Genomic DNA, 25,733 nt, shown 5'->3' on the forward strand with positions numbered 1-25,733 from the left:
CGTTTTGCTTGATTGTAAAATATGTCAATCATGAGGGGGTGTGACGTTCATATGTTGTCAATATTCAGTGTTTTATCGTTCATAGTTAATATTGTAAATCCCACATTCTTTATTTTCATGTACATTCTGGATGTCTCATTCAGGAAAAAAACCTAAAGTTCCATTCCGTTTTATTTTAAAGAATCCGTATTACTTTGTAGCCTGATCTAAAGCACAGATCTTCAACGAGGTTGATTTATTTTCTTTTAACTATTGGGGATGCTAAACCAGACCTGGGCAAATTAAGGCCCGTGGGCCGCATGCGTGTTGAGCTTTTCAATCTGGCCCGCCGGACATTCACAAATAATTTTATTTTAGATCTTTAAGATGGAAAGTGTACCTGCCATTATGATGTGCAGTGATGTTTTCAAATGACCGCAAGCCTTGAACTATGCAAAGTATTTCAATGGTTGGAATCTGCGCTTTTGCATGATATACCAGTTACTATGGTAATCTAATTAGTTACTATGGTAATCTAAGTCACAGCAGCTCAGACGAGGCACCAAGCAGTGTGGGTGGGGAGCGTTTCCAGAGCAGCCAGCCTGAAATGCGGGCGTCAGGGACAGACACGGAAGGAGATTTTTACAATAAAGCTTAGCGATATATCAGATTGTAGGTGGGTTGATTTTTTTTTAACCCTCGTGTTCATATTTTGCTATTTTTGTTGCATTTTGCTTGATTGTAAAATATGTCAATGGAGAGGGGGTGTGACGTTCACATATGTTGTCAATATTCAGTGTTTTATCGTTCATTAATATTGTAAATCCCACATTCTTTATTTTCATGTACATTCTGGGTGTCATTCAGGAAAAAAACTTAAAATTCCATTCTGTTTTTTTCTGGTGGTCGGTCATAACGTTTTTAGCACTCAATCAGACATTATTGTGAGGTTTTGTATCAGATATACCGGCCCTAGGACACATTTTTTTCTCTAGATTTGGCCCCCCGGGTCAAAATAATTGCCCAGGCCTGTGCTAAACCCTCCATCAACACCTCATTCGTAGGAACAAGTAGACATTTCAGACAATTATAATGTACTCTATGTATTATTACAATTGGCAGAAGCTGCCAAGATAGAAGTTAAATTGTCAGACTTCTAAATTTGAGCTGCTGACCGTTAACTGTCAGCAGCTCAAGATTTACACTTTTTAAACCAAAAAAACAGAACATTGACTTATGTTACAAATAGTGGTTTAATACAACACATTCAACAAATAAAGGTCTATATTTGTCGCAATTGGCTGTTAAACTTAGTAAATATTGCCGAGTTTAGAAACCCAGGGATGGCCACGCCCCCGAGCTCCCGGGACCTCATTTGATTGGTCGCTGCAAAGTCTCTTCTTCTTCGGGCTGCTCTCGCTGATTTCTCATGCAGTGCTAGTGCGCCACTTTTTCCCCCATCGGTCGCTGAGGGGAAATTAATCGCTGTCTTGTTCATTATGACACCTGCTGAATTGTATTAAGGTAGAGATGTGATGAAAAGTTGACAATATTTCACTCGCCAGTCGTCATCATGCCAAATGCAAGTTGTACACACTGCCAGCAGCCAGGAAGCAGCGACGCTGAACGTCCACTTTTAGGGGTAGGGTAGACTTGTTTCTCATGATATTAATACTGTTAAATACCATTAAATTGTGATTAAACGGCATGCTCTGGTCCAGGGGTCACCAACCTTTTTGAAACCAAGAGCTACTCCTTGGGTACTGATTAATGCGAAGGGCTACCAGTTTGATACACACTTAAATAAATTGCCAGAAATAGCCAATTTGCTCAATTTACCTTTAACTCTATGTTATTATTAATAATTAATGATATTTACACTTAATTGAACGTTTTAAAAGAGAAGAAAACGCGAAAAAAATGACAATTACATTTTGAAACATAGTTTATCTTCAATTTCGACTCTTTAAAATTCAAAATTCAACCGAAAAAAAGAAGAGAAAAACTTAAAAAAATAATTTATGGAACATCATTAGTAATTTTTCCTGATTAAGATTAATTTTAGAATTTTGATGACATGTTTTAAATAGGTTAAAATCCAATCTACACTTTGTTAGAATATATAACAAATTGGACCAAGCTATATTTCTAACAAAGACAAATAATTATTTCTTCTAGATTTTCCAGAGTAAAAATTTTAAAAGAAATTAAAATAACCTTGAAATAAGATTTAAATTTGATTCTACAGATTTTCTAGATTTGCCAGAATAATTTTTTTGAATCTTAATCATAATAAGTTTGAAGAAATATTTCAAAAATATTCTTCGTCGAAAAAACAGAAGCTAAAATGAAGAATTAAATTAAAATGTATTTATTATTCTTTACAATAAAAAAAATAAATTTACTTGAACATTGATTTAAATTGTCAGGAAAGAAGAGGAAGGAATTTAAAAGGTAAAAAGGTATATGTGTTTAAAAATCCTAAAATAATGTTTAAGGTTGTATTTTTTTCTCTAAAATTGTCTTTCTGAAAGTTATAAGAAGCAAAGTAAAAAATAAAAAAAAGAATTTATTTAAACAAGTGAAGACCAAGTCTTTAAAATATTTTCTTGGATTTTCAAATTCTATTTGAGTTTTGTCTCTCTTAGAATTAAAAATGTCAGGCAAAGCTATTTGAGCTATTTTTAGAACAGGCTGGCGGGCTACTCATCTGGTCCTTACGGGCTACCTGGTGCCCGCGGGCACCGCGTTGGTGACCCCTGCTCTAGTCTATGCTATCGTTACGTGGCCCTTTGTTGTGAAAAGGCGCGTTCCTCTTCAGAAGCTGTAATGTTTTGTTTTCCTTCAGAAACTATTAGGAACCATGATGATTTAAGTTTGTTTGACAGTCAGTTGACATGTGTTGCTACACGGTGCTTTTAAGCAATATAAGTAATTTAACGTTAGACCAGACCTGGGCAAAATGCAGCCCATTAAGATTTTCAATATCCGGCACAACACCGGACGTTCTACATAGGACCTTTAATATTAAAATTGTCGTCGCCATTATGGGGGGGCACTTGTTATGATGTGCAGTGCTGATTTGAAATGACCGTAAATCTTGAACTAGAGAGTATTTCAATGGTTCTAATCCGCGTTTTTGAGTGTTATACGAGTTATTACGGTAATCTACGTCACAGCAGCTCAGACCAGGAACAAAGCAGAGTGGGCGGGGTTTGTTTTCAGAGCAGCCAGCCTGAAACGCATGTGTCAGGAACAGATGCGGAAGCTAATTTTTACAACAAATTCATGCATAAAAGTGATCATATATCATATTGTAGGTGTTTATTACATTTTGCATTCATATTTTGCTGATTGTTACATTTTTGTTGCGTTTTTCTTGATTGTGAAAGATGTCAATGGAGTAGCTGGTCTGAGAAGTAAAAGAGGAGCGATGTTCATATTTAGCCAATGGCTTTGGCTGGGGGGCGGGACTTCCGGGGAAATTAGGGAAGTGATGTTGTTGATAGGAAGTAGGGGTTCAGTTTTGCCGGGAAAGGGAATAGATGCACATTGGAGCTGTTGTGTGGTTAAATAGCATCTTGTACTATAAAGACAAGACAAACGAAGAAGTCTATGAGCCTACATTCCTGGGATTATTAAAATATGTTAAATTAAAGTACCACTGATAGTCACACACACACACACACTAGGTGTGGTGAAATTACTCTCCGCATTTGACCCACCCCCCCGGGAGGTGAGGGGAGCAGTGAGCAGCAGCGGTGGCCGCGCTCGGGAGTCATTTTTGGTGATTTAACCCCCCAATTCCACCGCTTGATGCTGAGTGCTGTTGTTAATATTCAGTGTTTTATTGTTCATAGTTAATATTGTAAATCCCACTTTCTTTATTTTCATGTACATTTTGGGTGTTCCATTCAGTAAAAAAATTTAAAATTATATTCTGTTTTTTTTTTAGGGACCCAAACACACATACTGTACAGCAGATTTTTACAGCTAAATGTGTTTATATCATTTATACACGTGTACACAATTTTTATCTCAATGTGGCCCCAGAGTCAAAATATTTTCCCAGCTCTGCATTAGACATTCACTCAGATTTCTTTTTCTTTCTTTCAACATAGATATTTCTGTGACAAAAACTATAGATTTCAGCCATTTTGCAAATTTTTGCAAGTTATGCACGTAATGTATTAATTAGGGATGTCCGATAATGGCTTTTTGCTGATATCCGATATTCCGATATTGTCCAACTCTTAATTACCGATACCAATATCAACCGATACCGTTATATACAGTCGTGGAATTAGCACATTATTATGCCTAATTTGGACAACCAGGTATGGTGAAGATAAGGTCCTTTTTTTTTTTTAAATTAATAAAATAAAATAAATTAATTAAAAACATTTTCTTGAATAAAAAAGAAAGTAAAACAATATAAAAACAGTTACATAGAAACTAGTAATTAATGAAAATGAGTCAAATTAACTGTTAAAGGTTAGTACTATTAGTGGACCAGCAGCACGCACAATCATGTGTGCTTACGGACTGTATCCCTTGCAGACTGTGTTGTTATATATTGATATATAATGTAGGAACCAGAATATTAATAACAGAAAGAAGCAACCCTTTTGTGTAAATGGGGGAGGGAGGTTTTTGGGGTTGGTGTACTAATTGTAAGTGTATCTTGTGTTTTTTATGTTGATTTAAAATTAAAATAAAACGATACTGATAATTTAAAAAACGCGACCGATAATTTCCGATATTGCATTTTAAAGCATTTATCGGCCGATAATATCGGCAGGACGATCTCTAGTATTAATGAAAGTAGAGTTGTTTCCTTCAGCCACCGAAGGTAGCGTACTCAATGCACAAGCGAGATACTTTGCATCGACCAATCAAATGAGCTCTGGGGATGGCGGGGCGTGGTCATCCCTATTTTGCCCCGGAGTTTCTAAACTCACTTGCGCCAGGGTTTGGGGAGCATGCGCACTAAACAAGAGCGCTGTTTACGAACGAAAATAAATAAAAACAACGCGACAAGCGGTAGAAAATGGATGGATGCAATGGGCGCAGTGCTGCAGTTAAACAGGTAAGTGAAACCGTCACTCCAAACACCGCTGTTGCGATTGTAGTCGTCCTTTTTCTCTGTGTGGTTACGTAGGTAATATCTCTTTTGAGGGTTTGAACCAGTAAGAGGGCGGGTCACAATATTAAAATACTAAATTGAAAAACAAAACGTTCGGAGGCAAATAACTATAACTCAAAATACTTTGATTTGCCTTTAAATTTCATTTACCAAAAAGTTATATCACTTGTAAATAAACGGAATTAACCGATCAAAATAGATTCGTTTTTATATTATGACACCGGAAGCCTTAATTTCAAAGTAAAAGCGAGCATAAGTACTAAGGTACCCGTGTGCCTGTGACTCTGGCTAAAATATATTTGGAGCGCTAAATTGGAATGATTTTAGACATGGCACAAAGACTGACATCTACAGAAATATTTACACATCACACAAAGTGGATGCGTAAAGGGATTTTGCCAGTTCTCGGTCCTGTCTTTAAATCGGTACTTCCGGTTACGGAATATAAAACATCCGGTGTGCTCTGAAATTCCGTTTCTGTTGACAGGTGATTTGCATTTTTATGTCATATGAAATGTAAACAAAAAAAAGTAACTGTTTTAAGATCTAGTTGTTGGTCTGTGGCACACAAAAAATGAACGATTTGTATTCAATGTTATTTTTTGTATATTAAAATGAAATTCAAGTAAACCAGTCGTATTTTTCATTTACATTTATTAAAAAAAAGACACGACCAAAACATACACTGATTGCATCCATACAGTAGCACCAAAATCCAAATTTTAGCTAAAGTGTGCACTCTTACGTCTCTCCTGCCAAAGTGTGGTCTGGCTTACTACAACACATTTACAGCAGCGTCAATTAAAACTTATCTTTTGAAAATCAGTTTAATCTATAGTCCTCACATTTTTCCTTTCATGCTAACTATACACAACAATGATACGTCACAATCATCAAAGTGTTAAGGGCTGGTGATACTAATATCAAATTTGTTTACATAATAAATTACAGCATATTTTCCCTTTCAAGCAAAACATTTCATATTATTGCTGTTCAAAACACTAAAGTAACTTTTTCAACTGTGTAAGGGTTAAAACTAAAAATGTTAAGATATTATCTTCCCCTCTGAGCATTATCAATCAAACTGAATGCTGTGCTTACGACAGCAATTTACTAATTTCCACGTTCTCACTTCTCGGCAGGATTTTTTTAATGTTGCATTTCATACAATTCATAAACAAGAAAAAAACAATCACCCATGCACTTAAATACTTCTCTGCAAATGTAAATGCTTCTCATACTACATCTAGTATATTGTAAAAGTGATGCTATGCATGTTTCTTATAATACACCTAGTATAATTAAGTACTGTCAGGTAAACCACTGTTTAGAAAAAGGCGTCTTTAGAAAATTTGACGGTAACCAAAGCTGAGCAACACTTAAATAAGGTGTGTGCGTGTATATATGTATATGTATATATATACACACACACACACACATGGGATTGATAGGAGGGTTGTTGAGACAATTACACCAAGCAGTTTTGGGACCAGAAAAATATTGTCCCATCCAAACCCTAATATATGATTAATCATTTCATCCTACTCCCGTGTGTGTGTTCTTCTTTAGCAAGCATGTGTGCATGTTCAGAGATGAAGGGATGAAAACAGCTTCCTGGGAATTGCAGAGTCAGAGCGTTTCCCATTGAGTACTTGTTGGGGAGTTTCATCCCTAAGGAAGGGTCCTTGGTTTTCTTTGGCTGATATCGAATCTCCAAAGCACTTCCTACAAACTGCCTGATATTTGTCAGCTCCACCAATCACTTCCACCTAGGGAACACATAAAACACACTAGTATATATTAAGTTTGTCACAATAACACCATTTCAGTAGTCAAGACCAATACCTATGAATTTCCACAGTACTTATTCGAAAACGGTACTTTTAAATACACTATTTGATTAAAAACAGTTTAAGTGTTAAGTATTTAAGATCACTGTGCTTTGACATGTGATTATACACTACCGTTCAAAAGTTTGGGGTCACATTGAAATGTCCTTATTTTTTAAGGAAAAGCACTGTACTCTTCAATGAAGATAACTTTAAACTAGTCTTAACTTTAAAGAAATACACTCTATACTTTGCTAATGTGGTAAAGGACTATTCTAGCTGCAAATGTCTGGTTTTTGGTGCAATATCTACATAGGTGTATAGAGGCCCATTTCCAGCAACTATCACTCCAGTGTTCTAATGGTACAATGTGTTTGCTCATTGGCTCAGAAGGCTAATTGATGATTAGAAAACCCTTGTGCAATCATGTTCACACATCTGAAAACAGTTTAGCTCGTTACAGAAGCTACAAAACTGACCTTCCTTTGAGCAGATTGAGTTTCTGGAGCATCACATTTGTGGGGTCAATTAAACGCTCAAAATGGCCAGAAAAAGAGAACTTTCATCTGAAACTCGACAGTCTATTCTTGTTCTTAGTAATGAAGGCTATTCCACAAAATTGTTTGGGTGACCCCAAACTTTTGAACGGTAGTGTAAATATGGTCATAATCAATATATTATTTATTCTAAAGAGAACAGCAGTGGCGTGGAGCCTTCAAGTAAATAAAACAATATTGTTATGAATATTCTCAGTATGGTGGTGGCGTGATGTCGTCGTGTAATTTGTAATTATAAATGCTAACACAAAGGCGAAAACATATTTAAAGACAAATATTTGTGTTTTTATTCCTAACGAGCAACATTTCAGCTTTTTCTTATTACTTTGAGACATTTGTGGTTAAGGGCTATATAAGTAAACTTTGATTGTAAGATTGATTTTAAGCCTTCTCAACAAAAGAGAAGTATAACCTTGGAGAAAAATCTAACATAAAACATTTGTACGCACGTACAACACTTAAGACTTTTAGCATATAAATATGTGGGATTACATTATGGAAGGGATTAAACAAATAAGTCAAAGTACTAATTGACCTAGTTTAAGAAACTGTTCAAACATTAAGCGTTTACAAAGAAGAATCATCCTGATAAACATTAGAAACCTTATTGAAAATGAGATGATCGAATTCATCTTATTTTGTGAATACAATTTAACTAACTATTGAGAACTATTTATGGATTTACATTGTGTACACTGAGAACAGGATGGAAGTGTAGAAATAATTGCCATGAAACAAAAAAAGGGGTAGGATTAAATAAACTCTGCTTCTTCCTACTCCTCTTCGGACATGAAACAAGAATACTAGACATATGTGATGTATCATTGTAACGGTAGGCATGTTCAAAACAAACTTGGCACACAAACCATATCTTATCGTGATCTAATAACAAAAGTGCTGCTGTCATTTTGTTCAATGCTTTAATATAAAATTAGAGATGTACCGATACTGATTTATGTGAAAAAGATGTGATGAAAATTTTAATTTCCCCTCTGGGATTATTAAAGTATTTCTGATTCTGATTGTTATTGCTGATCACAAACACTAAACCGCCCCGGCTGGCTCTGTTTTTATTTTTAGTCGCCCGGTTGACAAGCAGCCAGCTGCTAATTATGTATCTCCATACACAGTGTGGAACCACTCCTTAGCTAATAATAATCACCTCCATTACAGCAATAAACTGCCTTTCTTTGTATCTTAAGCAACGTTTTCGCTGGAGGACGAGGCTTAACACATTACACACAGAGGAAGAGAATAAGGAAGTAGTTTGAATATTATGTTGATATTGTTCAACTGTCAATAGTACTCACCATAAACCAATTGAAAAATGTACAATCAATACCAGTCTCACTAATGGACGATCAGTATCAGGGTCAACAGCATTTAACCCTGATTGGAACATCTCCAGAAATATATCATAACATTTGGAGCACTATGAATAGATTTAGCACTACCTGATTTTCATTGCTCATTAACACATTATAACAGGACTGTCTGCGAATCTAGCTCGTCATTCCAACTCACTAGTACTTGGCAAGTGTGCGCACCATGGTTCAATAGACCTGAATATTTTCTTGCGTGTATACAGTCGTGGTCAAAAGTTTACATACACTTGTAAAGAACATAATGTCATGGCTGTCTTGAGTTTCTGATAATTTCTACAACTCCTATTTTTTTGTGATAGAGTGATTGGAGCACATACTTGTTGGTCACAAAAAAAAAAATTCATGAAGTTTGGTTCTTTTATGAATTTATTATGGGTCTACTGAAAATGTGACCAAATCTGCTGGGTCAAAAGTATACATACAGCAATGTTAATATTTGGTCACATGTACCTTGGCAGGTTTCACTGCAATAAGGCATTTTTGGTAGCCATCCACAAGCTTCTGGTTGAATTTTTGACCACTCCTTTTGACAAAATTGGTGCAGTTCAGCTACATTTGTTGGTTTTCTGACATGGACTTGTTTCTTCAGTATTGTCCACACGTCAGGACTTTGGAAAGGCCATTCTAAAACCTTCGTTCTAGCCATTCTTTTACCCCTTTTGACGTGTGTTTGGGGTCATTGTCCTGTTGGAACACCCAACTGCACCCAAGACCCAACCTACGGGCTGATGATTTTAGGTTGTCCTGAAGAATTTGGAGGTAATCCTCCTTTTTCATTGTCCCATTTACTCTCCATAAAGCTCCAGTTCCATTGGCAGCAAAACAGGCCCAGAGCATAATACTACCACCACCATGCTTGACGGTAGGTATGGTGTTCCTGGGATTAAAGGCCTCCTCACCTTTTCTCCTCTAAACATATTGCTGGGTATTGTGGCCAAACAGCTTAATTTTAGTTTCATCTGACCACAGAACTTTCCTCCAGAAGGTTTTATGTTTGTCCATGTGATGTCAGAATGTTTTTTGTGACCAACAAGTATGTGCTCCAATCACTCTATCACAAGAAAATAAGAGTTGTAGAAATGATTGGAAACTCAAGACAGCCATGACGTGATGTTCTTTACAAGTGTATGTAAACTTTTGACCACGACTGTAGATTCTGAGGTTTGTGAGTAGGCAATATTTTTTGATGGAATCCACGCAGTTTCAGAGAATAAGAAAATGTAGCAGGAGGAATCAGTGTTGCTAACTTAGTTGTTGCTATGTTTGTCAAATATTTGGACTACTCCCAAACTCAACTGGCGACTTTTTGGAGACATATTGGACACATTAGGACAAACATGAATACAGGTCTTCTCGAGGAGCAGCGTGTCCTGCTGAGAACCCACCTCCTTCTCCGCTCCAATCCTCTTTGTGTAGGCAGCTTCTTTGTAACATTGCATGCAGACGGCGTGGAGCTTCACCACACTTTCCGCCAGCGGGACGAGGTTGAGGATGTTTCCGAACGGCTACAAAAAGCAGTGAGAACTTGTGAGTGAGGGCAAGTTTAAAATCAGATTACCAGGACATAACATTCTCGGCAAGGAATACTGTATTTTCCGGACCATAGGGCGCACTGCCGATGAGCGGGTCTATTCAGGTCTATTTTCATACAAAAGGCGCACTGGATTATAAGGCGCTTTAAAAGGGGTAATTTTTCTTTCTTTCTAAAAGTAAAACACTTCCTTGTGGTCTACATAACATGTAATGGTGGTCCTTTGGTCAAAATGTTGCATAGATGATGTTTTACAGATCATCTTCAAGCCGCTTTCTGACAGTCGCTTCAGGATGCGCCGTTTTGTGGGCTGTCTTTTTTACGTGGCTCACCTTCGGCAGCGTCTTCTGCCCGTCATCTTTGTTGTAGCGGTGTAGCGTGCAAGGACGGGAGTGGAAGAAGTGTCAAAAGATGGAGCTAACTGTTTTAATGACATTCAGACTTTACTTCAATCAATAACGGAGCAGCATCTCCTCATCCGTGGCTCACTAGTGCAACAACAACACAGGAAATGTGTCCCGTGAAAAACCGTCTGACCGGAAATCTCAAATAACTAAAGTTCCTTGGGTGAATAATGTCAACTCACTACACCGGTATGTTTTAGCGCTTTCATGGGGAGTTTACTGACAGATATAAGTAAGAACTTTACACTACTTTATATTAGAAATGGCAACAGCGGAGGATGAATGTCCCATAACAAGAAGATAGACAAAAAGAAGAAGCTAATCGACTACGGGGTCGTCACGGACTACAAAGGCGGACGCGTGCATATTTTCATGACTTATGCAGATCCCAAATACAGATCAGCAGGTACCAGAAGGTAAGAAAAGTTCCTTTTACATAACATTGCGAAACAAAATTCCAGATGATGTCTTACCTCATACACACACCATAATAATACTCGTATGTTGAAGCACAGTACAATACATCAAGCGGTGCAGCTTCCTAGCTTACCAAAGTCGTACTAAAACATTTTGATAGATTTTTGAGCGCCGTGTTTAATGTTCTATATTTTCAATGGAACATATTGCAGTCTACACGTATCATTTCACCATGTACCAAATAAAATTGCTTCGAGGTCGATAAGCACAACCAAAATTATTCCGTACATTAGGCGCACCGGGTTATAAAGCGCACTGTCGAGTTTTGAGAAAATGAAAGGATTTTAAGTGCGCCTTATAGTCCGAAAAACACGGTAATAATGGGCATATTGTGCTGCAATTTCTTCTTTAGGGTTAGGGTTTAGCGGAGCGGAACACATTTCTGCTCCCGCCGGACAATGACTTGCATAGAAAAAGTCACCTTTCTCTGGAAGGTTCCGTCCAAGGCAGCAACAATGACAGTCTTGCCCAAATTGGCCATCTCCTCACAAAACTCCACTGTATCTGGAAACTGCAAAGACGCACATTAGCGAACCATTCCCCCGCATCACCAAATAATAATTTTTCTAAGAGAACTTACAAACTGTCCTTCATCTATTCCAATGACACTCGCTTGTGATGCCGCTGAGCGCACGTCTCTGAGACAATTTGCAGCAACAGCCTCCATTGTGTTTCTAAAAGATGGAAACCAGATGAATGGGAACACTTTATGCAAGGGGTGTCAAAATCGTTTTATTTAGGGCCTTTTTGCACTTACAGCTGCTCTCAGGCCGCTTGTTACAGGGAATATATTGATTACGATTACGCAGTTCCCTATGGATTTAACTTTTTTTTTTTTTGGATAACGTACTTGTTTCTTTAAAATGCGCCATGCGCCCCCCGGGCCTTAATTTTCCCAGGTCTGTTGTAAATGATGGGATACCTTTTTTTTTTTTTTAAATAAAAAATGCAGTTCCCGTTTAAATCTACATCTTAAATGTGAGCCTAAATCTCTTGCCTAGTGTAAATATGAATATTAGACTTAGACAAGCTTTAATGATCCACAAGGGAAATTGTTCCACACAGTAGCTCAGTTACAATGATGGAAAGTGTAAGGATGGAAAGGACAATGCAGGTATAAATAGACTAAATATAGCGATATAAAATATAACATATATACGTAATATTTACATAGTATATGTACAGTATATTAAATATTATATTATGTCCATATCATATATACAATATAACAATTACCATGTACAATATTACAATATATTCATAGAAGGTCAATTTTCCATTTAAAAGTGAGCTAAATGTGAGAAATATATCTACTAGAAAAAGTCTTGACTGAATTTTTACATTCGGCACTCCATAGCAAACATGTACATACCAAAATAAACCCTATTTAGGTCCCATAACGCTAAATGCAGACAAAAACAAAGAGTATGGTTGAAGGAAACATGCTCTAAACTTACTTGTCATGTGTGGCCATGCCTGTGTCAGAGTAGCGTGTGTCTTTGGCATATTTCACCACCAAGCAGCAGTACTGGGCTATTTGGAAACGGCGCACCCTTCGCATTAATTCGGTGCTGCAAAATTTGTATGGTTACTCATAGACAACAACAAACACATATAAATATACAAAAATGAACATTACTGACTTCAGCAGATGTAAGAACGTGTATACAGTCGTGGTCAAAAGTTTACGTACACGTGTAAAGAACATAATGTCATGGCTGTCTTGAGTTTCCAATAATTTCTACAGCTCTTACTTTTTTGTGATAGAGTGATTGGAGCACATACTTATTGGTCACAAAAAACATTCATGAAGTTTGGTTTTTTTATGAATGTATTATAGGTTTACTAAAAATGTGAGCAAATCTGCTGGGTCAAAAGTGTACATACAGCAATGTTAATATTTGGTTACATGTCCCTTGGCAAGTTTCACTGCAATAAGGCGCTTTCGGTAGCCATCCACAAGCTTCTGGTTGAATTTTTGACCACTCCTGGTGCAGTTCAGCTAAATGTGTTGGTTTTCTGACATGGACTTGTTTCTTCAGCTTTGTCCACACATTTAAGTCAGGACTTAGGGAAGGCCATTCTAAAACCTTAATTCTAGCCTGATTTAGCCATTCCTTTACCACTTTTGACGTGTGTCTGGGGTCATTGTCCTGTTGGAACACCCAACTGCGTCCAAGACCCAACCTTCTGGCTGATGATTTTAGGTTGTCCTGAAAAATTTGGAGGTAATCCTCCTTTTTCATTGTCCTATTTACTCTCTATAAAACACCAGTTCCATTGGCAGCAAAACAGGCCCAGAGCATAATACTACCACCACCATGCTTGACGATAAGTGTTCCTGGGATTAAAGGCCTCACCTTTTCTCCTCCACACATATTGCCAAAAAGCTTAATTTTTGTTTCATCTGACCCCAAACACATGTCAACAGTGGTAAAGGAATGGCTAAATCAGGCTAGAATTAAAGGTTTTAGAATGGCCTTCCCACAGTCCTGACTTAAATGTGTGGACAATGTTGAAGAAACAAGTCCATGTCAGAAAACCAACACATTAAGCTGAACTGCACTAATTTTGTCAAGAGGAGTGGTCAAAAATTCAAGCAGAAGCTTGTGGATGGCTACCAAAAGTTATTGCAGTGAAACTTGCCAAGGGACATGTATCCAAATATTAACATTGCTGTATGTATACTTTTGACCCAGCAGATTTGGTCAAATTTTCAGTAGACCCATAATAAATTCATAAAAGAACCAAACTTCATGAATGTTTTTTGTGACCAACAAGTTTGTGCTCCAATCACTCTATCACAAAAAAAAAAAAGAGTTGTAGAAATGATTGGAAACTCAAGACAGCCATGACATTATGTTCTTTACAAGTATATATCTTATCCGCGACTGTACATCTGAGAAAAAGGTGACGTGAACAATGCATGATTTGGCGGGACAGACTGAGCTGGGGTCGTCGGGGACTTAGAGATACAGTATTGTACTTCCAACACTATTACGTCCACGCTTAAAACATCCATCCATTTTCTACCGCTTGTCCCTCTTGGGAAACATTATTTTTTTTAACGCAAACTATAGTAACTCTCAGGATCTCAATTTAAATGTATGACTCACCTTTTGCCTGAAAACATCGGTCCAAAGATGATCTGTGAGAAATGTTGGAAGGACCGCCGTTAGACAAGAACTAGTTCTACAGATTAGCAAGACAAAAAGTGTAAATGTGCAAAGATACCGCAATACATTTTAGAAACTAAGACTTAATTAGTTAGCATTAGTCACCTGGATTTGGCCTTGCGTTTTCCTCGGAGAGTTAGGGAAAACTTTCGGAAAATCCATACAGTCCATATCTGGTAGGAGACTAACGTCAAAAAAGAAATTAAAGTGTTTAGAATAATAAACAAATAACGACCACCAGCTGCTCTGCAAGTAAGCTGAAATAGCCCGCGTCTTCGAGTATATCCAGTTGTTTTAAACGGAAATTCATTCAACCAATGAGCAGTGCTTCTCAGTGGTCATGTGACCACTTTCACCCAGTCAGGACACAGCACAGTTATAGCTGTTTTTTTTTACTTGCACAAAAGAAAACACATAAAAACTCACTTTCGCACATTTATTCTGTTAGAGTCCACAAATGTTTTTGCTATACAATTAAAAGGTATTGTTGAGCGTTCTATTTTTTATTGCGCCCTTACTCACTTTGTAGCTGTCTTTTATTTGTGTATTGTCGATGCGGAAGCGGATGTGACGTGACCAAAACCTGCGACGTCATCACGTTGTTGTTGGCACGGTAAAACCTATTTCGTAGGTGAGAAATTGTGCTTGTATATAAGAGACCATGCCAGAAGGGCTTGTTTGTGGAAGTTTGAAAGAGCAACAGGAATCCTGTCAATGTTGTAGTTACACAAAAACAAAAATTTTAGGCCTCCAAGGTTAGAAAATATATGATGAGAAATTAAGTTCCAAATTGAGGTAGGGTCTTTCAAATAGTGTCTTAGCTATGCCACACCCTGTCCTATATAGGCTGACCATATTCTGAAATCCCAAAAAGAGGAGACATATATGCGTGCCAAGGCGGGCAGCACGCCAAGGCCGGGACTAGGTGAAAATTTGCCAATGATACTTCCATCTATCCATTTTCTACCGCTTATTCCCTTCGGGGGCGCTGGAGCCTATCTCAGCTACAATCGGGCGGAAGACGAATTACACCCTGGACAAGCTCAGAGCAATCGGATTTGACAAAACCTCATCGAGCTGGATGCAATCTTACTTGGGGAGGGAACAGGTGGTAGAGGTGAACGGCACAGTGTCTTCCCCCCCTCTCAGTAAGCTGTGGAGTCCCCCAAGGCAGTATATTAGGGCCTTTACTGTTCCTAATATACATAAACGACATGTAATCAGCACGCGACTGTGAATTGTTCTTGTTTGCGGATGACTCGGCCCTGCTGGTATCAGACAAGGACAAGTCACAGGTGGAGAAAATCCTCAGTGCTGAACTCTGTAGAACTTGCACCTGGCTCGCTGACAACAAGCTATCCATCCACTTTGGTAAAACGGAATCCATCCTGTTTGGGTCCCACATCAACCTTAAGAAAGTCAATGACGCCACCATAAAAGTGGGTGACATTGTTATCACCAGGAAAGATGAGGTCACCTACCTAGGTTCCATTCTAGAGGCTAATTGTTCCTGTGATAAAATGGCAACCAAGGTAATCAAAAAGGTCAACCAACGAACAAGATTCCTCTATAGAATCTCCTCTCTGGTCAACAAAACACCATGAGGATTCTAGCGGGAACTCTCGTTCAACCCTTTTTCGATTACGCATGCACCTCCTGGTACCCTAGCACCTCCAAAACCCTCAAATCTAAACTCCAAACATCCCAGAACAAGCTAGTCAGATTACTTCTAGACCGCCACTACAGATCACACCTCACTCCTACCGGCTGGCTCAGGGTGGAGGACAGAGTAAAACAACTTGCACTGAGCCTAGTCTATAAAATCCTCCCTGATACCGAAGTACATGTCAAACTACTTCCTTAAAGTAAATGACCGCCATAACCACAACACCAGGCGGAGCTCCACTAACCACGTTAAACCCAGATTCCTATCTAACAAAGGTCTTAACTCATTCTCTTTCTATGCCACATCAATGTGGAATGCGCTCCAAACAGGTGTAAAAGAAAGGGCATCTCTATCCTCCTTCAAAACCGCACTAAAAGTACCTCCAGGCTACTTCAACCCTAAACCACGCCCATTATACGCATCCAAATGGAGTCCCTGAACACAACACAACCTAGTTCTAAAGTTCAAAATAGCTCCGTCCCACTGCTGCTCCAAAACGCTTCGATCACCTATCAAGAAGAGGGGCTATATTATTAAAATATGGCGCATTGGACTGCACTGAAGAAAGATGTAAGATTGTGACTTTATGTGGTTATGGTTATGTCTTGGACTAAGTAGTAAAGAGATGGCTGTCGAATGGTCATGTCATCCTACATCTTCGTTTTGAATTAATAACATCTCTTTTTAGTTTATTCATGACAATTGTGTCAATATACTGTCAATTAAATGGCATGACCTAAATAGAGGGAGGGATATGTTTTGTCAGAGGGAGCGCTGTTCCCCGCTGTTCAGTGTATTACTCCGCCGCACATGATGGCGGTCACCGTGTGAGCTTACAGGTTCACTCTGCCCTGGTCGTGTGTCTCATCACAGGAGCTGGAGAAGCAGTATTCACCCAGCCGCTGGTCGCACAGAATGGCGGAGGACGACGTGATCAAGGCCCACCTCAAGGCTTTAAAAGAAGGTTCGGCCCATTCCCCACTATTTTTATTCCATGAGACACATGTACACACACCCTCCATAGAGCGACTATGCGGGTACAGTTTTCGCCTTTCATTTTACATGACGTAGCTGCTGACTACGGGTGTTAGCCAATGACTTTGGCTGGGGGGCGGGACTTCCGGGGAGAGCTAGGGAAGTGACGTTCTTAATAGGAAGTAAGGCGTTCCAGTATTGCCGGGAAAAGAGGGAGACACATTGGAGTTGTGTGGTTGAATTGCATCTTGTGCAATAAAGACAAGAATAGAATAGAATAAATTGGACTTTATTGTCATTATATGTGCATATAACGAGATTAAGGACTCCAATTTAAGGTGCGGTAGTGGGAACAAATATGGGGTAAAAATAAATTACACAAGAGGTAATAAAGAAAGAAAAAAAAGTAACAATTGAAATAAACAAACTACTATCCAATAAAAATAATAAGCAATCCTGTACAATATACGAAACACTAGAAATACAACATACTGTACTATATACAGTACAAGACAAGAGTACCGGAGTAAAAAAATAACAATCAGTGTCGGATGTATTGCACTCGAAGGGTAATATTGCACAGTAGGGTATTAGGGTAGGATATTGTATAGGGGTGAATTATTATGACGGCGTGGCGAAGTTGGGAGAGTGAGGGTTGCTGGTTCAATCCCCACCTTCTACCATCCTAGTCACGTCCGTTGTGTCCTTGAGCAAGACACTTCACCCTTGCTCCTGATGGGCCTGGTTAGCGCCGTGCATGGCAGCTCCCGCCATCAGTGTGTGCATGTGTATGGGTGAATGTGGAAATAGTGTCAAAGCGCTTTGAGTTCCTTAGAAAAGCGCTATACAAGTACAACCCATTTACCATAAGTTAGAGTTCAGGGTGGTGACAGCTCTGGGAAAGAAGCTGTCTCTGAGCCTGTTTGTTCTGGCTCGGATGCACCTGTAACACCTGCCCGGTGGTAGCAGGTCGAACAGGTGGAAGCCAGGGTGTGTGCTGTCCTTGGTGATGCTTTTTGCTCTGTTGAGGCAGCGGGAGTTGTGTAAGTCCTTCAGGGAGGGGAGGGGGCAGCCGATGATTTTTTGTGCAGACTTTATGACCCTCTGAATCCCCTGTTTGTCTGACAAACAAAGAAGTCGTATAAACCTACATTCCCGGATTATTACAATACATACATTGATGTAAAAAAAAAAAAACTAGCAATAACTGAAATATTCTTTAAATTAACTGTACTTTTGTTGGGAAAGTCTTAAATGGGCCACAGACGGTTCACTATCAAAACTTGTTAAGCAAGTGTTTGTAATTTGAGTAATTCAGTTTGTTATTTGAGTAATTCAGTACTAAAAGTTACCTAGAACATAAACTTAAACATAATTGTGTGAATGCTCCAAAGCAGTGGTCCCCAATTGTGGATCGATTGGTACCGGGCTGCACAAGAAATAAAAAAAAATAAAAAAAATGTTTTTATTTTTATTTTTATTTTTTATTAAATCAACATAAAAAACACAAGATACACTTACAATTAGTACACCAACCCAAAAAACCTCCCTCCCCCATTTACACTCATTCACACTCATTCACACAAAAGGGTTGTTTCTTTCTGTTATTAATATTTCTGGTTCCTACATTATATATCAATATACCGTAATTTCCGGACTATAAGCCGCACCTGACTATAAACCGCACCAGCTAAATTTAGGGGAAAATACAGATTGCTCCATATATAAGCCGCACCCGACTATAAGCCGCAGGGTTTTGATGTGTAATTACCGTAGTATATAGGGGTTCCTGCTACCACGGAGGGGATTGTTGGGACAGAGATGACTGTTTGGGAACGCAAAGCGTCCCATTTATTAACAATAAATCTTTCAATCATTCAATCAAACTTTCACATCTTTGACATGGCGAACAGCATTCATGCAGAGTACAAATAATACAAAGGTGCAAAGTAATACAAAGTGCTCGCCTGTACGTTATCAAAATAAGCAGCCTACCGGTATATGAAAAGTCAGTCTTTAATCATTGTGTCATCGTCTTCCTCCTGTGTACTAAAACCACCGAAATCCTCTTCGTCGGAGAAAAACAGGCCGTATATAAGCCGCACCCTTTATAAGCCGCAGGGACCAGAACGAGGGGAAAAAGTAGCGGCTTATAGTCCGGAAATTACGGTAGATCAATACAGTCTGCAGGGATACAGTCCGTAAGCACACATGATTGTATTTCTTTATGACAAAAAACAACAACTTTGATTTACTGATTATTGCCGATTATGCAAATTACACGATGTCCTATCGACCACGGCCCTGGCCACGCCCCCATTGCCACAAGTATATCGGCAAGCTGGGGGAAACCCTGATGTTAGCGTGTATTTATTTATCTTAATCTGTTTTTAAATATCTGTATTTGCCTTCTGACTGGTATGTTAAAACCGCAGGTGTATGATTACTTGACAGTTTAAGTTAAGTTAAAAAAAAAATCCCAAGACATTCTTCTAACCTCTAATGTTGTATGTTTTTGCATCTAGGTACGGAGCGAGCGCGTGGTTTGGCACAAACTCTACTCAATGTTCCCTATGGAGACGGTGATGGCGAGAGACTGGATGCATATATTCCCACCACCGACTCTCTCGGTGTGTACAGGTTACAAAGATGATAACGTTTAGTTTTAATTGACCCCTTCAGTATGGACACTTTGACCTTTCCTTGTACCTAAAATGTGCTTACAAACTCATATCTCAGCAATTGAAAACACAATAATAAACATTTTAAAATAAGTACCCCACTGACAATATATCTAATGTACAAAACCCAAAACCAGTGAAGTTGGCACGTTGTGTAAATAGTACATAAAAACAGAAAACAATGATTTGCAAATCCTTTTTAACCTAAAAGACTGCAAAGACAAGATATATAACGTTCGAACTGAAAAACTATTTTTTTGCAAATATTAGCTCATTTGGAATTGGATGCCTGCAAAATGTTTTAAAAAAGCTGGCACAATTGGCAAAAAAGACTGAAAAAGTTGAGGAATGCTCATCCTATTTGGAACATCTCACAGGTGAACAGGCTAATTGGGAACAGGTGGGTGCCATGATTGGGTATAAAAGCAGCTTCCATGAAATGCTCAGTCATTCACAAACCAGGATGGGGCGAGGGTCACCACTTTGTGAACAAATGCGTGAGCAAATTGTCGAACAGTTTTAGAACAACATTTCTCAACGAGCTATTGCAAGGAATTTAGGGATTTTACCATCTACGGTCCTTAATATCATCAAAAGGTTCAGAGAATCTGGAGAAATCACTGCACGTACGCGATGATATTACGGACCTTCGATCCCTCAGGCGGTACTGCATCAAAAAGCAACATCAGTGTGTAAAGGATATCAGCACATTGGCTCAGGAACACTTCAGAAAACCACTGTCAGTAACTACAGTTCGTCGCTACATCTGTAAGTGCAAGTTAAAACTCTACTATGCAAAACGAAAGCCATATATCAACAACACCCAGAAACGCTGCCGGCTTTGCTGGGCCCGAGCTCATCTAAGATGGACTGATGCAAAGTGGGAAAGTGTTCTATGGTCTGACGAGTCCACATTTCAAATAGTTTTTGGAAACTGTGGACGTCGTGTCCTCCGGAACAAAGAGGAAAAGAACCATCCGGATTTTTATAGGCGCAAAGTTAAAAAGCCAGCATCTGTGATGGTATGGGGGTGTATTAGTGCCCAAGGCATGGGTAATTTACACATCTGTGAAGGCACCATTAATGCTGAAAGGTACATACATATTTTGGAGCAACATATGTTGCCATCCAGGCAATGTTATTATGGACGCCCCTGCTTATTTCAGCAAGACAATGCCAAGCCACGTGTTACAACAGCGTGGCTTCATAGTAAAAGAGTGTGGGTACTAGACTGGCCTGCCTGTAGTCCAGACCTGTCTCCCATTGAAAATGTGTGGCACATTATGAAGCCTAAAATACCACAACAGAGACCCCGGACTGTTGAACAACTTAAGCTGTACATCAAGCAAGAATGGGAAAGAATTCCACCTGAAAAGCTTCAAAAATTGGTCTCCTCAGTTCCCAAACGTTTACTGAGTGTTGTTAAAAGGAAAGGCCATGTAACACATTGGTAAAAATGCCACATTGGTAAAAATGCCCCCGTGCCAACTTTTTTGCAATGTGTTGCTGCCATTAAATTCGAAGTTAATGATTATTTGCACAAAAAAAAAAGTTTCTCAGTTCAAAAATTAAATATCTTGTTTTTGCAGTCTACTCAATTGAATATAGGTTGAAAAGGGTTTGCAAATCATTGTATTCTGTTTTTATTTACGAATTACACAACGTGCCAACTTCACTGGTTTTGGGTTTTGTATGTTGATGTTCTCTGACCAATCGAAACAGACTAGGAGTAGGGTATTTTATTAAAAGAAACTTACTCTAGTACCTCCCACTGGGATCGAAGTAGGGTTGGGTAATTAGTTCTATTATGGCATCAGAGCAGATGTAAACATCCCTGGATTCAATATCATTTTAAAACCAGACCCCTTTAAAGCTGTTATATCACGGTTAGGTAGGTTAATAATTTTCATTTCAACATTTCTGAAAAGAAGTAGAAAGAAGCAGAGCTGATGAAATCCCACCCCTTCTCCACATTACAACAATCCTCGGAGCAACATAGATATACTTTTATCACAACTTCGAAGAGGAAGAAGTTGACCAAACATGTAAATATACAGTACAATCTGTGATGAAGCCCAATTTTTGAGGGTATTCGCCCGTACACTCTTATATAGATGGTTTACGGCCGATCGTTGTGACCCCGCCCTCTTCCAAGTTTATAGTTTCAGGATACGTACCGTGAAAAAGAACAACGCCACAACGCAATGGTGTTATTTGGAGTGATTTATGTTCTTGCTCTGGTCTTTAAACTGCACGGTGGCCATTTTTAATCCTTTCATACGCAAAATATTTTTATTCGCCCAGTTCAGATGTATCTTACAAAGTTTAACCTCTAAATGTAACAAATATAGAAAACTACAAATGGTAACATGAGATAGCTGGTTGTGCTCTTTTTATATTTTATGCCCTAATAACTTTGAGCAAGTTGTAAACAGCCTCTTTTTAAGCAAATGGAGCATGTTTGTCCAACCATATTGTGGAAGCGGTTCCATTGCAATTCAAACTGTGAAAAGACAAAGTTGCATTTGTCCTCAGATGTTGGGAACTTTTTTTAGTTCAAATTATGTAATAACCTGTGATCAACGTTCCCTCTAAGGTGCGCGCCTGCGCAGTTGCGCACTGCTCACAGCAAATTAATGCCGCGCAGAAAATCAAAAATCCCATTTGAACTTTAAACAAAATAAACACATTACAATTTATTCTGTATGATTTTGCAATGCAACTCTGAGTGACAAGTGACAACAAGAGTGGCCCCAATGAATAAAACAAGCAACTCTATGAGTGACAAGTGACAACAAGAGTGGCCCCAATGAATAAAACAAGCAACTCTATAAGTAACAAGAGTGGCCCCAATGAATAAAACAAGCAACTCTATGAGTGACAAGAGTGGCCCCAATGAATAAAACAAGCAACTCTATGAGTGACAAGTGACAACAAGAGTGGCCCCAATGAATAAAACAATCTTTGTCAACACAGTTCAATTATCGTCTGTCGAGACACTTTACGGACAGGAATTCCATCAATCACTTTATTGAGCAAAACTGTTTGTAACCACACCAAAAACATGAGTAAAAAAACTTTTATCTATAAAAACTGGTAATTTTCTGCCATACAAACCAGGCTTAAACCAACTTTGTCATCCGTCGCTTCAACAGAAGCTGCTCGCTCTGTCTCACCAGCACCAACACACGCACTCATGGCACTGAGCAAGTGTTGCGTTTATGGCCACACAAAAAGTCAGACAACCCCAACGCCACACAATGTGTAAATGCCAGGTTGTAACACTCTGACTCCTCAATCAGATGTGTGCTTATTTTACTGCCATTTATTAAGAATGTTAATCTAAGGATATTATTCATGAAATATTGTCACTAGATTTCATAAATGCTAATAAAAAGATGTATTTTACAGACAGAAAGTTACAGGTAATCTCTGAAAGGGGTAACATTTCTTCTAAAGGCAGGACCTGCAGCCAGACATTCAATACTAGCACATAGGTCATGAAAAACATGTTTATTTTAATAAAACATTTAAATTGTTATGATGTCAGGTTTGGGACAGGTGTGATGCTGGTGTGGCCACTGTGTGCACGTCTGATGTTGCTCACATGTGCTCCACTGAATGCTCAGGGAGTTTGTGCGTTTGCTCACAAACACTAAAAATTAGAGGGAACATTGCCTGTGATTAATCGAAATTCAAAAGTGTGATTAATTTTATTAGAAAAAGCAATACATACCCTTTGCCCACTTTTGTATGGGATTATTGGTATTGTGCAAATGTATCTAATGAATGTATTTCAGACATGCCCCTTGTCATCTACATTCATGGAGGCTACTGGCAGTTTCTTAGGTATGTTGTTTTGCAACTTTGCTTTTCATGCGCTGTTTTCATATTGTTCTTTGTGCTTGCGCAGCAAAGAGGAGTCGGGATTCATGGCCGTGCCGCTCGTGGATAAAGGTGTGGTGGTGGTTGCGGTCGGCTATGACGTCGCCCCCAAAGGTACTAGCGTTGATCCCTGACATTGTCGTCTAGGAGAAAAGCAGGATTGTGGATGAAGATGTGTGTTTTAGGTAATATGGATCTGATGGTCTCTCAAGTGCGCAAGAGCGTTGTGTCCGTCGTCCAACAGTATTCTCACATCAGGTACCGCAAGTACTTACAACCTCCACAGTACTTAAAACAGTCTGACACTGTTTGACGATATGCTTCTTAGTGGTCTGTACCTGTGTGGCCACTCTGCCGGCGCTCACCTGGCTGCAATGGTGCTCTCCACCGACTGGTCGCAGTATAGCGTCACGCCTCAAATTAAAGGTGAGCAGCTTGTTGGACCAGATGCAAAATGAAAAAAATCCTCAACATCCTACTTGGTGTTCTTTAGGGGCTTTTCTTGTCAGTGGTATCTACGACCTCTTGCCCATCCTGTCGACCTATGTCAACGAGCCTTTGAAGATGACAGAGTAAGTACTGGTGGCAATCAGCAGTTACATTAGTTAGCCACACGGGCCCCTTGTGGTCTGGTGTGGTGTTAAAACAATTGTGAGTAGTACAAAACACAAAACCAGTGAAGTTGGCACGTTGTGTAATTTGTAAATAAAAGAAATACAATAATTTGTAAATCCTTTTCAACTTATATTCAATTGAATAGACTGCAAAGACAAGATATTTAATGTTCGAACTGAGAAACATGTTTTTTTTTTGCAAATAATTATTAACTTTGAATTTAATGGCAGCAACACATTGCAAAAAAGTTGGCACAGGGGAATTTTTTGCCACTGTGTTACATGGCCTTTCCTTTTAACAACACTCAGAAAACGTTTGGGAACTGAGGAGACCAATTTTTGAAACTTTTCAGGTGGAATTATTTCCCATTCTTGCTTGATGTACAGCTTAAGTTGTTCAACAGTCCGAGGTCTCCGTTGTGGTATTTTAGGCTTCATATTGCGCCACACATTTTCAATGGGAGACAGGTCTGGACTACAGGCAGGCCAGTCTAGTACCTGGACTCTTTTACTATTGGCATTGTCTTGCTGAAATATGCAGGGGCGTCCATGATAACGTTGCTTGGATGGCAACATATGTTGCTCCAAAACCTGTATGTACCTTTCAGCATTAATGGTGCCTTCACAGATGTGTAAGTTACCCATGTCTTGGGCACGAATACACCCCCATACCATCACAGATGCTGGCTTTTCAACTTTGCGCCTATAACAATCCGGATGGTTCTTTTCCTCTTTGGTCCGGAGGACACAACGTCCACAGTTTCCAGAAAGAATTTGAAATGTGGATTGGTCAGACCAAAGAACACTTTCACTTTGCATCAGTCCATCTTAGATGAGCTTAGGCCCAGCAAAGCCGGCAGCATTTCTGGTTGTTGTTGATAAATTGCTTTGGCTTTGCATAGTAGAGTTTTAACTTGCACTTACAGATGTAGCGACGAACTGTAGTTACTGACAGTGATTTTCTGAAGTGTTCCTGAGCCCATGTGGTGATATCCTTTACACACTGATGTCCCTTTTTGATGCAGTACCGCCTGAGGGATCGAAGGTCCGTAATATCATCGCTTACGTGCAGTGATTTCATACATTTTTTTAAAATAAAAAAAAATAAAAAAGCATAGAGGAACATTTTTATAATATTTGAGATGTTTCTCAAACGTATTATGGCAAATAGTATGTTAATAATAGACTATATACAGTATATTGACAATACATGCAATAAATATTACTTGAATTTGTTTTCATGAAAAAAAAATGTTTAACAAAAAACTAAAGAGAAGATGTGGCGGAATTTATTTTGCCATTCCAGTGCGCCACAATCAATTACATGTAGGGGAAACCATGCTGACGGATAATAACATTTATTGTTTTTAATTGCCTTGTCCTTTTTCCATAAAATGTATTTCATGAATAAAAGTACAAAAGATGGGT

At 38.8% G+C, this 25,733-nt stretch overlaps 2 protein-coding genes across 5 annotated transcripts in view; one reads left to right on the plus strand and one right to left on the minus strand.

Annotated features, from left to right (window-relative positions):
- The first annotated feature begins 1,470 nt into the window (after positions 1 to 1,470).
- The window catches only part of afmid (arylformamidase), a 31,681-nt gene continuing 7,418 nt past the window's right edge, over positions 1,471 to 25,733 (plus strand). The window contains exons 1-8 of one of the 4 annotated variants that reach the window (XM_062033590.1): positions 1,471 to 1,621; positions 17,024 to 17,114; positions 19,651 to 19,755; positions 23,607 to 23,655; positions 23,720 to 23,805; positions 23,877 to 23,949; positions 24,020 to 24,117; positions 24,185 to 24,263. In XM_062033590.1, the coding sequence (XP_061889574.1) occupies positions 1,553 to 1,621; positions 17,024 to 17,114; positions 19,651 to 19,755; positions 23,607 to 23,655; positions 23,720 to 23,805; positions 23,877 to 23,949; positions 24,020 to 24,117; positions 24,185 to 24,263 (650 nt within the window). In that variant the 5' untranslated portion in view covers positions 1,471 to 1,552. Of the gene's footprint in view, positions 1,622 to 4,938; positions 5,069 to 10,353; positions 10,424 to 16,583; positions 16,721 to 17,023; positions 17,115 to 19,650; positions 19,756 to 23,606; positions 23,656 to 23,719; positions 23,806 to 23,876; positions 23,950 to 24,019; positions 24,118 to 24,184; positions 24,264 to 25,733 lie in introns of those variants that run through there. The other 3 variants (XM_062033591.1, XM_062033594.1, XM_062033593.1) reach the window with 3 other exon arrangements.
- Positions 6,304 to 17,011, minus strand: tk1 (thymidine kinase 1, soluble). The gene is made up of 8 exons (XM_062033595.1): positions 16,988 to 17,011; positions 14,590 to 14,668; positions 14,425 to 14,456; positions 12,766 to 12,879; positions 11,889 to 11,982; positions 11,730 to 11,819; positions 10,282 to 10,401; positions 6,304 to 6,894 (listed from the first exon to the last, which is right to left on the minus strand). The coding sequence occupies exons 2-8, from the start codon at positions 14,653 to 14,655 to the stop codon at positions 6,712 to 6,714; spliced, it is 699 nt and encodes a 232-aa protein (XP_061889579.1). The 5' UTR covers positions 14,656 to 14,668; positions 16,988 to 17,011; the 3' UTR covers positions 6,304 to 6,711.

This window comes from Entelurus aequoreus, linkage group LG22, assembly GCF_033978785.1.
Source record: "Entelurus aequoreus isolate RoL-2023_Sb linkage group LG22, RoL_Eaeq_v1.1, whole genome shotgun sequence".
Taxonomy (NCBI): domain Eukaryota; kingdom Metazoa; phylum Chordata; class Actinopteri; order Syngnathiformes; family Syngnathidae; genus Entelurus; species Entelurus aequoreus.

What these genes read in the sequence shown, in the direction of transcription:
- tk1 (XM_062033595.1), bottom strand. Translation starts at nt 14,655, where the DNA reads ATGGACTGTATGGATTTTCCGAAAGTTTTCCCTAACTCTCCGAGGAAA. An exon ending in CCGATGTTTTCAGGCAAAAG is followed by an intron (nt 12,880 to 14,424) that starts GTGAGTCATACA and finishes CAAATTTTGCAG; the next exon opens with CACCGAATTAATGCGAAGGG. An exon ending in GAATAGATGAAGGACAGTTT is followed by an intron (nt 11,820 to 11,888) that starts GTAAGTTCTCTT and finishes GCGTCTTTGCAG; the next exon opens with TTTCCAGATACAGTGGAGTT.